Source organism: Ornithodoros turicata, chromosome 2, assembly GCF_037126465.1.
Source record: "Ornithodoros turicata isolate Travis chromosome 2, ASM3712646v1, whole genome shotgun sequence".
Taxonomy (NCBI): Eukaryota; Metazoa; Arthropoda; class Arachnida; order Ixodida; family Argasidae; genus Ornithodoros; species Ornithodoros turicata.
Window position 1 is genome coordinate 61,923,446 of NC_088202.1, and position 15,148 is coordinate 61,938,593.

Genomic DNA, 15,148 nt, shown 5'->3' on the forward strand with positions numbered 1-15,148 from the left:
CGTGATCTTTCAGATATCCCCACAGAAAGAAATCTAACGGTGTCAGGTCTGGAGACCTCGCAGGCCACGACACAGGCCCGTACCTTCCTATCCATCGGCTAGGAAATGCCCTGTCGAGATAGGCACGAGCTTGGCTAGAGTTGTGGGCGGGTGCGCCATCGTGCTGAAACCGCAGCTTGCCAAGCCGTGCCAGTGGAAGGTTGGCGCAGAACTCTTCCACGGTGCCTAATAGAATCTCATTGAGGTACGTCACCGCGGTCAGTGTCCCATCAAGGAAGACGGGGCCAATGAGAGCTCCGTCGCAGATACCGCACCACACGTTGGGCGACCACTTATACTGGTGGCGCGTCCTTCCAAGCCAGTGCGGATTAGTAGCGCTCCAGTAATGCGCGTTATGCAAGTTCACCTGTGCCTCACGAGAGAAATTTGCCTCGTCAGTCCATATGACATTTCTTAGAAATTGGGGGTTCTCATCGACGATCTGCAAAAGCCAGTTGACGTAGTTCAACCAGCTTTCAAAGTCCTTTTGTTCCAACCTTTGGTGAAGTTGTATGTGGTATGGATGGAGGCCTGCTTCTTTTACCACTCTAAACACCGCAGACAACGGGACGTCTGTCTGCCTGCTCGCCTCGCCGAGGCTAGCTTCAGGGTAGACCTCAAGAAATGCCAAGATGTTGATGCGAACATCGTCTGACAGTTCCGCTGGCCTACATCGCTCCTTGATGAACCTGCCATATTGCTTCAGCGCCTCGTATTGACGGACAATAGTCGATGGGTGTGGTCTTGTGCCAGGGTGCCACCTCTGAAATATCTTGACTGCCTTTTTCTTTTTGCCCCCTGCAGCACCTAGGGCAATGACCATGTCCGCTTTCTGTTCGTTGGAGTATGGCATTGTTTGTCCCTCAGAGCGTTCAACAAAGAATGTCGGCACAGTGATAGCCCACAGCTTTTCTTTCTTTCTTATTGATTTAATAATCACGCGCTCGTGGTTCAAGGTAAGCCGTGAGCAGATATCTTCCGCTTCCCGTGTTTTGTGTCGTTTCACGCCTAAAAACCAAAGAGTCAAGAGATAAAGCGCCGCAGTGACCTTGCTGGTGTCCCCGCACCCGTGACAGATAACAGCATCGGCGGAACGGACGGCATCAATGCTTGTTCGTCAAGCGGCAGTGAGAAAGCGCTGCAACGAAGCGCTCTTTTCGTGCGACGGAAACTGATTCCGTCGTAGTTTCGCAACTCCGGGCCCTTTCTGCTGGCCCGGAAAAAAAAGACTCGTATAAGCTAGAGAGTTCCAACACACTGCATTCGCTTTCTCATGTCAACGCCCACAACTTCACAGTTGACATCTCCGGTGTGATCCTCCTAATTAAAAAGTTAGAAAATTAAATTAATTAATTAATCAGTTAATTGCGCGACAAAAATACTATTAAATGCTCCAGGTCACTGGTAACACTATGCACTTGGTTTCATTCTTCTGCGATGATTATTATTATATCATTATTTTTTAAAGGTGGGGTCAATCTTAAATGGAACACCCTGTATATATATGCATGCATGCATTTGTGTGTTCGCGTGTGGGGGAGGCAAATCATTTGAAATTGAAGTAGTCGAAGGTAATTAAGAGTAAGAGGAAAGAGTAATTGAAGGTAATTAAAGGCAATTCAAGCAAGAAAGTTGAGTTTAAAGGTGGTGAATGTAAGATGTATGTAATTAAGAGAAACATTAGAAGAAATTAAAGAATACCGAAGCTAACCGCAGGTTATACAGGAGGCACTTAAATGTAATTAAAAGTAATTAACGTCAGCTAAAGGGGAATTGAGAATAATTCAAGCAAGTAACTGTCATTGAAGGTAATTAAGGGAATTCAAGATTACCCATGTACCCTGCGGTTACCTAAATTAATTAAAGGGTAATTAGAGTGTAACTGAAAGTAATTGAGGCTAATTTAAGGTTAATTAAATGGACATACATATAGTAATTGGAAGTGTCACACTGAACAACCAGAAGTCAGATTAGACCGGAAGCGGAGAACCGGAAGTCGAGTTGAGCCAGAAATGCATACCGAATGTCAAGTATGGACGGGGTGTGGACAACCGGAAGTCGGGTTTAGACTGGAAGTGAACAACCGAAAGTTGGGTTTAAACCGGAAGTGAATACCTGGAAGTCAAATACGGACTGGAAAAGACTGGTTACGGACTGGTTAATGCTAACGCATTTGTCTCACATTTACCGCTTGTAGAGGAGGTGGTCTTCCTCTACATGAGTCCTGACCGGCGATGATGGAATGTCCCAGCGGGCAGATGTGCGTGGCCTCACGCTAGGACGGTGCCGGTAGAACTGCCGTGCCAGAGCCGTAGCGCGTGGCAGCAGAGGCACGTCTTCGTCATCACACACGGGCCGCCACATCACTCCCCCCTCAGACGCGGAGCGATGTAGAGCTAGCGGTTGGGGTCCGCGTCGGTACATGAAGAGGAGGAAGACGGGCGACACGTGGAACAGGGACGGCTGGTCTTGCGTCTTGTGCTGAGTGGGCAGAAGTGGCGGGATGAACAGTGCGGACAAGAGCTGGCCGGGAGGGTTCCAGGGGCGGGCCGAAGTGGAGAGCAGAGTAGGCAGGTAGGCAGGACGTAACGCAGGATGGGGCGACAGAACCGCGACCGGTTCGTGAGCGGTGAGCTCGTACTGTCGCCAAGGAGAGTGCCGGGGAGGACCATCGCGAAGCACGGGAAGACCGGGAGTAGAACTCGGTGGCCTCCGTGCGAGTCCCCGGTGGAACGTTGGTCCCGGTGCCTCTTGAGCGCCATTGGATGGGCTGCCAGCACTCTGTATCGAAGCCTGGTGGGAAGGCAAGGCGGGCAGGGTTCTTGGGAATGGCATGACGATGGGGATGGGGTCATGCAGCCGCCAGCGGCGTACCGCGACCGGTATGGGAGCGTGATGCTCGTGAAGGTGCCGCTGGTGAAAGCCCGAGGAGTGCCATCGCGAAGCATATGGCGACGTGACGCATAGTGAGAGACCATGGCTATGTGAGCTGAGTAGATGAGCGAGCTGGGTAGAACCATGGTGTTGCGCGGCCGGGCGTTGCGGTGAGTGGAGCCGCGGTGAATTGACGTCGTCGCCTAGCTGTTCCTCGGTAGAACGATGCACCGTACCTTCGGAGGTGGCTTCTGGAGTGATTCGCTGGTCGTTGGAAAATTTGGGATGGGGAGGGGCCGAATTACGCCGAACAAGGTGTTCTTTGTTCGGGTCACCAAATGTAGAGGAGGTGGTCTTCCTATACATGAGTCCTGACCGGCGATGATGGAATGTCCCAGCGGGCAGATGTGCGTGGCCTCACGCTAGGACGGTGCCGGTAGAACTGCCGTGCCAGAGCCGTAGCGCGTGGCAGCAGAGGCACGTCTTCGTCGCCGTCACACGCTAAATCGCCAGTGAATTTTTCGGGTCAAGTTACGGTTTCGGTTAATTGCCGATGGTGAATTACGGTCACGTTTCGCTTACGGTTCTTGAGAAAAAAAAAGGAGTTCCAAGCTGTTTTCGACTTTCGGTTCCGTACCGGTTTCAGTCCCTGCCCGTGGCGCCGGCTCGCTGGCCACACGATTGGCGTCTAACGATCTGGTGACCTTTCAAGACTTGTAGGAGACAGAGGCGACAAAGGACAATGAAGAGCCACGAAATAAATGCCACGAGGGACGGTGTTGTAGTTAGGCCTGATTATGTGATTAAGTGTAGGCTCTAGCTGGTGGGCTCCCCTGAAAGGGAGTTATTTTCTGGTAAAATTTCTGCTATTTCCTCATCGTTTACAAAGTGGAATACCTGCCCACGGGTCCCCGTAAGCCACAGACGGCATGATTGAAGACCAGCTTTTAAAAGCGTGTACTTAACGGGAAGCGACGTGCGTAAGCAATTTCTACTCTACAGCACTGTTGTTGCGTTCTGGGCGAGCCTCGAACTGTCTGCCGTTGAATAAGAAAACATGTGTTGCTAACTACAGTGCTGGGTTGTTGATTGTGAAAACGAACAAAAAGAAAAAAGAATTTGCTTTTCTGTCGTAGTGGAGTCTACACCACGTCGTTGAAGCCAAATGGAGCTCGTATGGTATTCCCCTGCTTTGACGGGATCCGCTTCAAGACGCCGTTCAATATCTCCATTGTGCGACCGAACTCGGTCGCGTCTATATCAAACAGCCAGTTATTAAAAACAGTGAAAAGGTAAGTCGCTACCTACTTATGCAGTATAAAAATCGTAATAATGATTTTTTCAAAATGTTCAGTTATAAAGGGTCGTTCAAGGTTGACCGAGGCTTTTGCTCGGGAAAAACCATTGGGTAAATGCAACTGAAAAAACAAAGACAAAAAAAAAAAAACTTCCTGAACCTGCTGTCAATTCTTCTCGGGTCAGCGGCACGTGCAGCAGGGCAGCTATTATAGTGGCGAGCGGTGTGTCTCTAGCTGTGGAACAGTGAAGCATAATCAACTTCGTTGTGAAGCAGAACGTCAAACCAACTGATATTTTGCAAAGATTACAGGCGCAGGCAGTATGGGGAACAAACGAAGTAACGGGGAAGAGTGTACGAAGAGATTGGCGAAGGGCGGGATATACAGAGTAAATAATTTTTTAAACAACCTTTACTCGCCTTAGCCTTTATTCCCTCAAAACAGACTATCCCGCAGACTGAAGCAAAACGTGCAGGAAGAGGATTACTAAAGGTGTAATATCAACATACACCACATTTTATCCAATGTCAATCATTAACGGGGTAAAGTGAGGTGTCGAAAAAGGTGTTCACGTGCAATTCACCTTTTTACACCACATTCGAACTGGGAATGCGGTGTTAAAATTGATGTTTTAATTGATGGCAGAAAAATTAGGCTGGTTTCACAGCTCCGCTCAGCAAGTTTGCACATTACAGACGATACCCTGAGTTAAAAAAACACAGTATTTGACCAGGAAGGACGTTAGGAATCTAGCTGGTATCTGACTCGTTGCAGGCATACGTGTTAATTACAAAAACGCATTTCCGTCACCGTTACAAACGTGTTCCGCTCCACTCCACTTAACAAACGTGGGTAACAAATTGTATTTCAGTATATGATCCATCCGATACGCTAATATATAGGCTTCATCTGCACTGACGCTGGTCCCACAGTGTTACCAAGCTAACGAGGCGTGCCTGTGACGCATTCCGCTCCGGTTTAGGTTGTAGGACGGAACCACGGCTAGAACTGCCGTGTTGAGGGTAGTGCTTGCCATGGGAGCAAATGTGTCTCGGCATGCTGCCGCTGGAGCTTGTGTTACACTAGCTGTGAAAGGGAGTATTTGCCAGAGAACAACTCCATCCTAAAAGGTGTTTTCAATAGAATACTTCCCTTCTAAGGGTGTCTTTGTTTTTAAACGCCCATTATAAGAGTGTTGTATGACGAATACACCTAAAAAAGGGGTACTTTAGAAAACGCCATTCACTCGGGTGTAAGGGCAACACCAAAAAGGTGTGCGTAATGGGACAAGCAATTTGCACAAAAAAGTGTAAAAAGATTTACTGTGTGGTGGCGAATGAACCAGTGGAAATTCAGTGAAATTCTAGTCAGTGAAATAACGTACTGCCGTGTACTCCGCCACTTGGAGGAATATTTAACGACGAAGTTTCGTTTTGTCATTTTGGTTGAAGTCAGGTCTAACAGGCCGCGCAGTGAAATGTCACTGAGCCGTTCATTAACTCCAGAAGACTCCTTATGTGCTAGTCAGAATTCATCCATGTGCTAACCAGAAAGCCAAAACAACTACTCACTTGTAAAAACCCCGAATTGTTAAATAAAACATATACATGTTAAAAATAGTGCACGTGCCGAATAGATCGCCTCCCCAAGCACAGACATGTGCGAGAAGCTGGTTTCTGTTCAACCCTCGTTTGGACGACAGTTCTCCAAGGCATAAGTGCGCAGTAATGTGTGCTTCTAAGGGGAAGTGGAATACATGCGACGTGACTCGCGCTCAGCATCTTCGTAGTCACTTTTCGAAACAAACCCTCAAAACACAACCTTCGAACAACAACAACACTGTATATTTGCTGCGCATGTCATGCACTGTTGAATTTGGGGAAATATTACAGGGTAACCCGTCGTGTATCACTGAGTAACGTAGCAGGTTATTCGTCAGGCTGTGTCTTCGCGGCACGTTTAGTTTTCGCGCATATCTGTCGGAATAAAAGGCGTGGTTGCCCATTGACCACCTCTTTTCATTTTTTGCAGGGAAAATCTGATTGCTGATATGTATGCAGACACGCCTAGTATGCTGGTGTCCAATTTAGCCTGGTTTATATCACCGTATAAAAATAAAACAAAAGGAAAGGTAAGCATGCGCCGGACTGTCTGACTATGTCAGGAATGTGGTACATTGGTATACCTTCTGCATGCAAGGTTACGTAGCTCTTCAAACGTATTAACTGTAGAGAAAAAAATGGGTGCACAGCCGTTTATTATATGGTGAGTTTGGCCATAGATATTTTGCAGACAGCGTGTTTTGTGGTTTTTGGCGCTGCCCAAACAGCCTGAATACGAGCTAAATTCGTTCGGAATCCCGTTTTCGTCCATGTCATCGACATGAGCCTTATTTGTCGCGCCTAATGTAAGTGACATGAATCGCGGTTCACGTCCCATAGCCTCCTGTGATATAGTTGTCGCAAACTGAAATAATCGAAGGGCGAGGGGCTCTCGAAGAATGAAATGAGTACGTTTCTTCCTCCTTCCCTTCTTATGCACCGTAAACAAGGCTGCCAGTCATGTGGCGTTGGCAACACGCTGGGGACGGGACAACACTAGAGCACGGTGAGGAAGGTCGTTCAGCCGTGACGTCATGTGACACGCTACCGGTTATGCTCCTCCTAATTCTCCTAAGCCCTTTAAATGACCTTGGCGAAGTTCATCTTGGGAGAGGCACCCAGTGTTGGGAGGATATAGCGCGCACTGTACAGCGTGTGTGCACGATTACAGTTTTGCCTCCTAACGCGGACTCTTCTCTTCGAGCACAGCACATCACTCCCTGGAAGTTGCAGCAGGTGAGACGAAGACAACAGGGTGGTTAGGACGAGCAAAGTGGTCACACGGACGACTGCAAACTCTCAACTCGTGGTTTATTGATAGGAACAGTTTTTATAGACGCCAGGTTTTACACCGACTGGCAACCGGGAAGAACACATCATGCCACAACAGGAGAGATGATAGGTGCAAGATAGCCGCGTGCGTTATCTGGAGAGAGGAGGGCCTTCTGCCCTTGTCGGTTCCATTGTGTGTATGTTTTTTTTCCTCATACATCACGTGATAAGGAACCTATGGAAACATCAGTTTCTATGAATAATCCACCAGTTGAGAATTTGCAGCAGTCGTCCGTGTCACTACTTGGCCCGTCCTAGCCACCTTGTTATCTTCTCACCTTCTACCTCACTCTACCCAGCTTGTTTAATAATAATCAGTTAATCAGTTGTTAATAATCAGTTGAAGAAAGGGTTTCGATTCTGCTCTACCTACAACGCTCCACCGTCAACCGAGCCCCAGCCTACCTTTAGGAAGGGCCGGAAACTCCTGTTCTGTGCAAACTGCACCCCACTGGGCAGGTGCAGTGCAGGCGGGTATAGAAACAAGGACATTCGTCATGCATCAGTCGGTGCAAAAAAACTGGAATGCAATTTTAGTTCCACGAGAATCGTATTAAAGGGGCCATGAACTCTACAAAGCTAGCCCGCCGACTGTGTCGGCTCCAAACGGCGATTCGAACGGCGCGAACTCGAATTCGAAAGCCGCGAACTCATTCACCGTTTTTACGGCTTTTGCGACCCTCTCGTCCACACTATCCTCGGAATGTCGGGAATGCCGGCACAGCCGTCCTCCACTTCAAAAATTGATCCGTTTCATTCTTCTAAATGTACTCGAGTTCCTCACGTGTAATACGTATAATGTCGTTATGATGAATCGATAACTATTGCAGAACACTATTTATTGCGTTTTATACAGCAACCTGAATAGCGATGCCCGCTGCGAGCAACAGACGTCTCAACATAGTCGACACTTCCTCGTCTTCTCTCAGCAGCTGCTGTGATGCGGTCTTCATATTTACGTTTCCGCTCCTCTTGCGTTTGCTTTCGCACGACATAGCGCTACCTTAGACCCTTGATTATAATTTCGTAGACCAGGCAACGCGTCCGCCATGTTTGTTGTTCACTCCGCTGCCCTCCCCAGTGTTCTCGCTCGTGGAGCGCGCTCATTGGTCTTGACTCGTGACTTTCCCGGCGCTCCCGTCAAAAGTAGAAGCAATCTCTACTCTCGCGTCGCGTTGTTCGGCGCCATCTCGGCTTGCCCGGTTCTCGCGGATTGTTGTATGGACGTGACAAGTTGTCCGGCATTCTTGTCGTTCGTGGCTTTCGCGGCGATCTGATAGGGCTGTATCTTCACCACATATAGCATGCTGCTAGCCAACCATCATCCCCAATGACAACGTTGATGACATTTGTTGATAACGGGAGGCAGAGCCTATTATGTATCCATCCATTATGTACTGCATTATGACTACAAAATAGGCTCCACGTGATGACGTCATCGTGTAGGTATCTCCGAGACAAAGCAAATGTACTGTTTTTTTTTCTTTTTTTTTCTCAACGCTCGTTCTAGGCAGGTATGATTAATCGAAAACTTGTGTCAGTTGTGCAGTTGTGTTCAGGAAAATCTCGTTATGTTGGAAACGAACTATAGTCTTTCCGTGATCCAAAGCACATCAGCTACTGATTTGTTCTTAAGGAATCAGAGGTAGTTCGGAAACTCAGTAAGGGAATGCCAAAGTCAAGAGGGGGACAGTTAGCGCAGCCTGAGGAAGCAACGGCTACAAAGAACATCATGGCTGCAGGATAATTGCAACATTAGTTTGAGATAATTCTTTATTTTATTGTTCTTTCACCTTAGGTAACGATTTGGTTCCCGCCGCATCAAGAGAAAGCAACAGGTCGCCTATTGGACATAGCAGTTCATGGTGTACACTTCTTCAGCAACTTGTTCGGCACAACAGCTGGAGTGGCCAAACTTGGTATGAGCACGTTGCATGATATTCATTTTCATCACATTCTGTAAAGAGGACTTACCAAGCTGTGCGTATTTCACTGCGTGGAACTGCGCGTGCGATGGGGAAGCGTAAAAGTTCACGCACAGGATGGGTTTTCCGTACATGGAGCAGCGAGTCAAGAGTATCCTGAACAGCGCATGCAACGGGATGTCTTCGGTTTTCCTGGCTGTGGGGCATACGCAGCTCTAATGTGCTGGGGTAAGACCAAACGCATAAATGTAGCGTATGCGCCGCAGCCAAGTGAACCGGACACCTCCCGCATTTCCGTTCCTCAATGTCGCCGTTGCATCATGGAGAGCAAAACGTGCATGCCGCATTAGAAAATGATGTTAAACCTATGTGTGTGGCTCACTCGTACGTGTTGTTATCATAGTCGTCTTGCAACAAAAAATCATCTAATTACTACCAAATTAACTCGACTACTAATGCTTTCGCAACGCAACACCCTATACGTTCCGCTTTTAACGAGTACACAGTACTAAGATATACCGTCTTAGTTATAGCATCAGATTTAAGACATCCAAAATGTCGCTCGAACGGGACACATGGTTGTTGAAGAATATGAAAACTCCATTGTCACGGAAAGACGCTCTGGAAAGCAGTAGAGGAGCAAGCTCAGGAGGTCTCTTGCGTCGCGATTTTTGTCAAATTGCACACATCGTTTTCAGAACGCTAAAATTCAAAATAACTGGCAACACTGAGTCGACGTGGTCAACAACTGCTCTCTGCTCCTCAAGTACGTACTGCGGCAAAACTACATTGCATGGAGGCAACACTGTGTCTCAAAGGAAACACTTTGGCCACGTGTTGGCTACATAGCCGGTCAGCTAGGCACATAGATCACTGTTGCTTGACGAATTGAAGATTATTTGCCGCCAGATGTCGGCCCGGGTCGTTTTACCTCACTTTTGCTTATTAAAAATATTAAGGGTTCTCTTCCACATTTGTAACTAGTTGCGCTGGGTTTACAACCAATGAGCAACTAACCTACGCGCTCGACTGCTGCCTTTCTACTCATATTATCTGTATTTGCATGTTGTGTTATTGTATTTATGTGTATTCTGTCTCTTTACAGTGCATTGTATTGTATTTGTGTGCGCCAACATTAGGGTCGTCACGACCGTTCTTGGACACCAATAAAACATTATTATTGTTATTATTATATTTAACGACTGGCTACATCAACAATAACAAATGGGATGCGCACTGACTGGTGCACTCCTTCAAAACCGACTGGCGTCTTTTGCACAGCTTGATTAGAGAGTTTTAGTACATCGTACGCTATCGCCTTTGCGTGCGTAAGGGATAGGGTTGGTGGTTCTGCGCACGCCCATAACAGAAGGAGAGGTTCGCGCAGTGCGCAGAACCACTAACGCTATCCTTTACGCACGCAAAGGCGATAGCGTACGATGTACTAAAACTCTCTATTGTCTCCGATCTACGTCACCGTATGATGTTGACGACAGTGACGTATCCAGGGTGTGCGGGGCGATCGCCCTCCAAAAAAACAGCAGGTTATACATTAGTTTCCCCTCTCCCCTCCCGAGTTACGGGCTTCGACATAGGGTCCGCCACCACCCCCAAAGCGTGGTTCTGGATACGCCCCTGGTTCACGACGTGTGTGTACGCGTTCCCAGTGCATGTTCCTCATGCTTTTCCTTAGGAATGTGAGGCATTGTGCGGGTTTCTATAAACGTTCGCGGTTTTATCTAAATGGATCACCAAACAGCCCAATCGTTTTACGCTCTTTAACATTCTGTGAAACATATCGCCTGGCGGCATTTAGTTGACAACGTTGGGAACATTGGCGCTGGCAGTAGGGCTCTCTTGTTACTTTTCGGCAAGCTGATTCCAGAAACTGATTTTCATTGATATTGATAGATCGATTGACTGATTGCCTTGTCATGTATCTCAAATTGGCACCTGTGTGCCCAAAAAGGTATTCCGTGTTTCTGCACTGTATTCAAAATATGGATATTAGGACAAATCCGGGGTGTCGCAAGGGGTTACAGACTTCAGCTCGGAATGTGTGATGTCGCCCCCTCCGCTTCCACATATAGACATCGGACAACGTGTCCGGTGCATTCTCCGTTATAAGTGATAATGCGTTTTTCGCAATATTTATAGTGACTCGAACACATTTTTGAGAACCGCAGGTAACATTGTTTCCAAGTTATGAAAAGTTCTTACAAATTTCTTGGTTTACGTAAATGTACTCGTCCCGTTCACTGTCACTCTAAGAAGAAAGGCATTCCAAATCTAACTGTCATATATGTGTCATTGCCTAATTAGCCGAATGCCGCAAGGCGAAGCAGCTCAGCATATTTTCAGTGATTGATTACTTTATTGACGAACGCTCCTTTTGCAGACATAGCTTCGTCAGTTCGGCGGCCCTCAGCCGTGGAGAGCACGCGGGGACTCATTGTGTTTAGGGAGCATGCCCTTTACGGTGTCGATGACGAAATTACGGTGCCACTTTTACTGAGCGCCATTGCTCAACAGGTATACGAGTGTCACGTTGTCTAATAAAGGAAAGTCGGCGCGCTTATCTTTCTGTACAACTTACTCTTGTTCTGGAATAGTGGTTGGGAAGCCTGATCACTACAAAGACATGGACGGATTCCTGGGTTGTAGTGTCCTTGCCTCGCTACCTCGGTGTTCTTGCAGCTGAAGAGATTTTGCCTAATCAAAATTATGTGAGTACTGCCAGTCGTGAAACTAGAAATACACCACGTTTGTATGAGCTACTGTAGGATAAACCGGAAGTTTTGTTCTGTCGTCACTCAGTGTGACGTAAAGTTACTGCAGGTTGACCAATAAAGAAGGAAAGTTTATGAGAACGAAGTCTGTTCGATGTCGCAACCAGGGCTCGAAACCGTGATTTTTTGGGGTTCGGTTCAAGTTCCGGTTCAAGGTTATCGGTTCGGTTCGGGTTCAGCGCAACCAAAATAACCAATATTACTTGAACCAATATTAATCGATTCGAACCGGTTTACGTGTATTACGCTAATCAATGTACCACATGTGAGAGGTAACATCAGGTTCCTGCGATCGCTTGCTCCTCCTTCCTTCCTCTCACACACTCGCCTCTACACTTCATAGCTACAAAGAACCATGCATTTCACAGCAGATCATCCTTTATACTGTACCGAAAAGTGCTGGGAAATGGCGTACAGCATACCATGGAACTCCAGTTCAAAAAGCTATCACCAATTTCTAAAGAAAAAGAGAGGTCGCGTCTCTTGGTTAGGCGGTTAGCACATCTTATTTTTACACCTCGAGTCACAAAAATGTACAGGGATGTCGTGAACCTTTTCGAGGTGAGGCTGTAGTAGGTGCATGGACTCACCACTTCTTGGTTTATCAATTTGTTATATCCGCTCTATGAATTCGGCAAGATTCCGAACGATACAGGGAGGTGGTGGGCGGCAGTCGAGTGGGAAGGTATAGACATTTTTAGGGTCTGCCGAACCGGTTACCGCATCATATTTTTTTGGTTCAGTTCCGGTTCGTTCAAGGGGAGAGAAAAAAATGTTTACGCTTCGGTTCGGGTTTAGTTCATAAAAAAGTTTTTTTAAGTTTTCGGTTACGGTTCAGTTCCGGTTTCGACCCCTGCTCGCAACTGCCCGTAGACATAAAATCGTGTCAGTCACTCACTTCACCCGGAATTGTGACACCGTTTCTTTTCATCTTCTCACACCTTTTTCGTATGTAGATCGTCACCAGCATGATATTGATTGTACTTAATATCTAATTCACATACCTCGTGTCTACTGCTGGTTGCGACGCACTTGTTTTCACAAACATATTAATTGAAAGGTGCAGCATCCTATCTTCTGTGTTCTTGTGTGTTACTCAATTATCCTGTATCACATCACCGTTATCAGAAACACACCATACCCCGTTTCCGAAACTAGGTTGCTGTCATTTAAAAATTATCTGTACACAATGCATGTAAAATGCCTCTTGATATATCACGGTGAGTCAAACTGAAAACAGCAAAGGAATTTATACGAACCGTATATTACATGTGGTTGAAATGACTTACTTAAGAACTTACGAAAAAGGTAGCTCACGTGGACGGCGACAAGCATCGCAGAATTCAACGCCATCCATTTGGTGTGCTGTGTTTCAATCAAATCCCGCGTAGTGAGGGAGCGCAAATCTACTGTGACAGGCGATTAATCAACCTCTATTGATGCCTTCGTAGCTTTCAAGTTTCCTCGATGCGGCTGTAGTATCGAATAGCAAATACGACGGGCCTCGCGACCTGGATATGCCGATTAAATCGCCTACAACACTGTTTGAACGAGCGAATCAACCTACTGCCCAGGTAAGTAGTCCATAGTTCTGCCAATATATGGTGAATGTATTCGTATGTTCTGCCTTGATGAACCAATTACAGAATTGCATAACTATATTTGCACCAGCTCTAGTTCATGTTCATATGCTTGCACCAGCTCTAGTTCATGTTCATATGCTTGCACCAGTTCAGGTCTTGCCCAAATCAATGCAAATACTTCACAAAGCAAGACGTTTCGATTATCACACTCGGCTACGCAAAGAGGCGTTTAAAAAAAACGATACTCCTATTTCTTTTGTGAATCACGAGAATCGTATTTCTTTCAGAGTGTTTACCATGCTCGAACGTTACACATGCTACTAGGAGACAGCGATTTCAAGAATGGGATACGGGTAGGGGAAACTTTTTAAAGTGGGGCTTTCTGTATATTCATACTAATTCCCATTTCACACTCCAGATGTTCATTGGCAACTTCAGCGGCAGCAGTGCGAATGTTACTGATTTTCTGGGTGTCATGGATAAGGTACATGTGCAGAGAGCATATTACGTACATTTTGTTTCGCCACGTCTCGTATTTTGTGCACCTGGTACCTATACCTATACTAAGATCCGCGCGCGCGTGCGTGTGTGTGCGTGCGTGCGTGCGTGCGTGTCTGTGTGCGTATGTGCGCGTGCGCGCGCGGGCTAAAATCCTTATTAACGTATTAATTAGATGTTTTCTGCAAGATGTTTTCTGGTAGGTGAGAGATAGCAGAACTGGAGTTAGTCATTATTCAAATAAATTGTCCTTGTTGAAATTGCAAAATTCATGTATGCAAATGTGCCGAGACGAGAACTACGCACTAACCGAACGCAGAAAGAGCGACAGGCATTCCACGTAAGAGGGCCACGTGCTTTGGAGAGACGGAACTCATTGGAGTCGGCGCTAGACTGTGGGCGAGATAGAGAACTCTTCGGTCCAGATAAGGCGAAGGTTCGTCGATTCTGCGCTCGAGAAGCGCATAGTTCTGCTCCGGATCATCTCCATAGTAAAATTTGGCAATTTATGTCGCGAGGTATGTTCCATTCTCATGGACGATGGATTTGAATGACTGGCTCCAGTTCTGCTATGCCGCATTTACGAGCAAACATCTGCTCAATAGCTCAATCAATGCTGGCTGACTACTCCTAGACCCGCGTGAATACTGGTTTGAAAACCCAAGCGAATACGAAGCCGATAGCCGATTTGGATATTCGAATACGAAACGACTAACTGTAGAACCGAAGCGAATACAAAGCGAATAGCTGGAAAAGGAAACGGTATGTACGTATAAGCGCAGTGGAAATATGGTGCACAGGCACAGGGAACGTTAGCAGAAAACAGGTCTATTTTAATTTGCAGGGCCACATCTGTTTTAATTGCTATTAATAAGCGCCAAATCTCTGCCAGTACGCATCCAGAAGGTGATGTATTCGAGGACGAAACAGAGTGCTGCGCCACGCCCTTTTGACTTCTGATACTGATAGGACAAGTCTACTAGTGCACCTAAACAGTGTCTCTGGCGGTTTCGCTGTAGCTTAATTCATTGTTCTTACGTCGGATGTTCTTACGTTCTTACTCAACTATTTGAATATGGAAGAGGAATTCCACTCGATTCGCAATCCAAATTCCGAAATTCGTGTTCGGTTCGGAATTCGAATGGAACATATAAATATTCGCCTTGATGTTTGAAATATTCGAATATTCACTCGTCAGGTAGTCGCATA

General features: G+C 46.7%; 1 protein-coding gene across 2 annotated transcripts in view; it reads left to right on the forward strand.

Annotated features, from left to right (window-relative positions):
- Window positions 1-15,148, forward strand: part of LOC135383609 (glutamyl aminopeptidase-like) — an 83,491-nt gene that overhangs the window by 22,334 nt on the left and 46,009 nt on the right. For both annotated transcript variants that reach the window (XM_064613001.1, XM_064613002.1), the window contains exons 4-11: window positions 4,050-4,205; window positions 6,243-6,342; window positions 8,943-9,063; window positions 11,468-11,601; window positions 11,682-11,795; window positions 13,310-13,432; window positions 13,729-13,794; window positions 13,860-13,925. In XM_064613001.1, coding sequence (XP_064469071.1) covers window positions 4,050-4,205; window positions 6,243-6,342; window positions 8,943-9,063; window positions 11,468-11,601; window positions 11,682-11,795; window positions 13,310-13,432; window positions 13,729-13,794; window positions 13,860-13,925 — 880 coding nt within the window. The remainder of the gene's footprint in view (window positions 1-4,049; window positions 4,206-6,242; window positions 6,343-8,942; window positions 9,064-11,467; window positions 11,602-11,681; window positions 11,796-13,309; window positions 13,433-13,728; window positions 13,795-13,859; window positions 13,926-15,148) is intronic.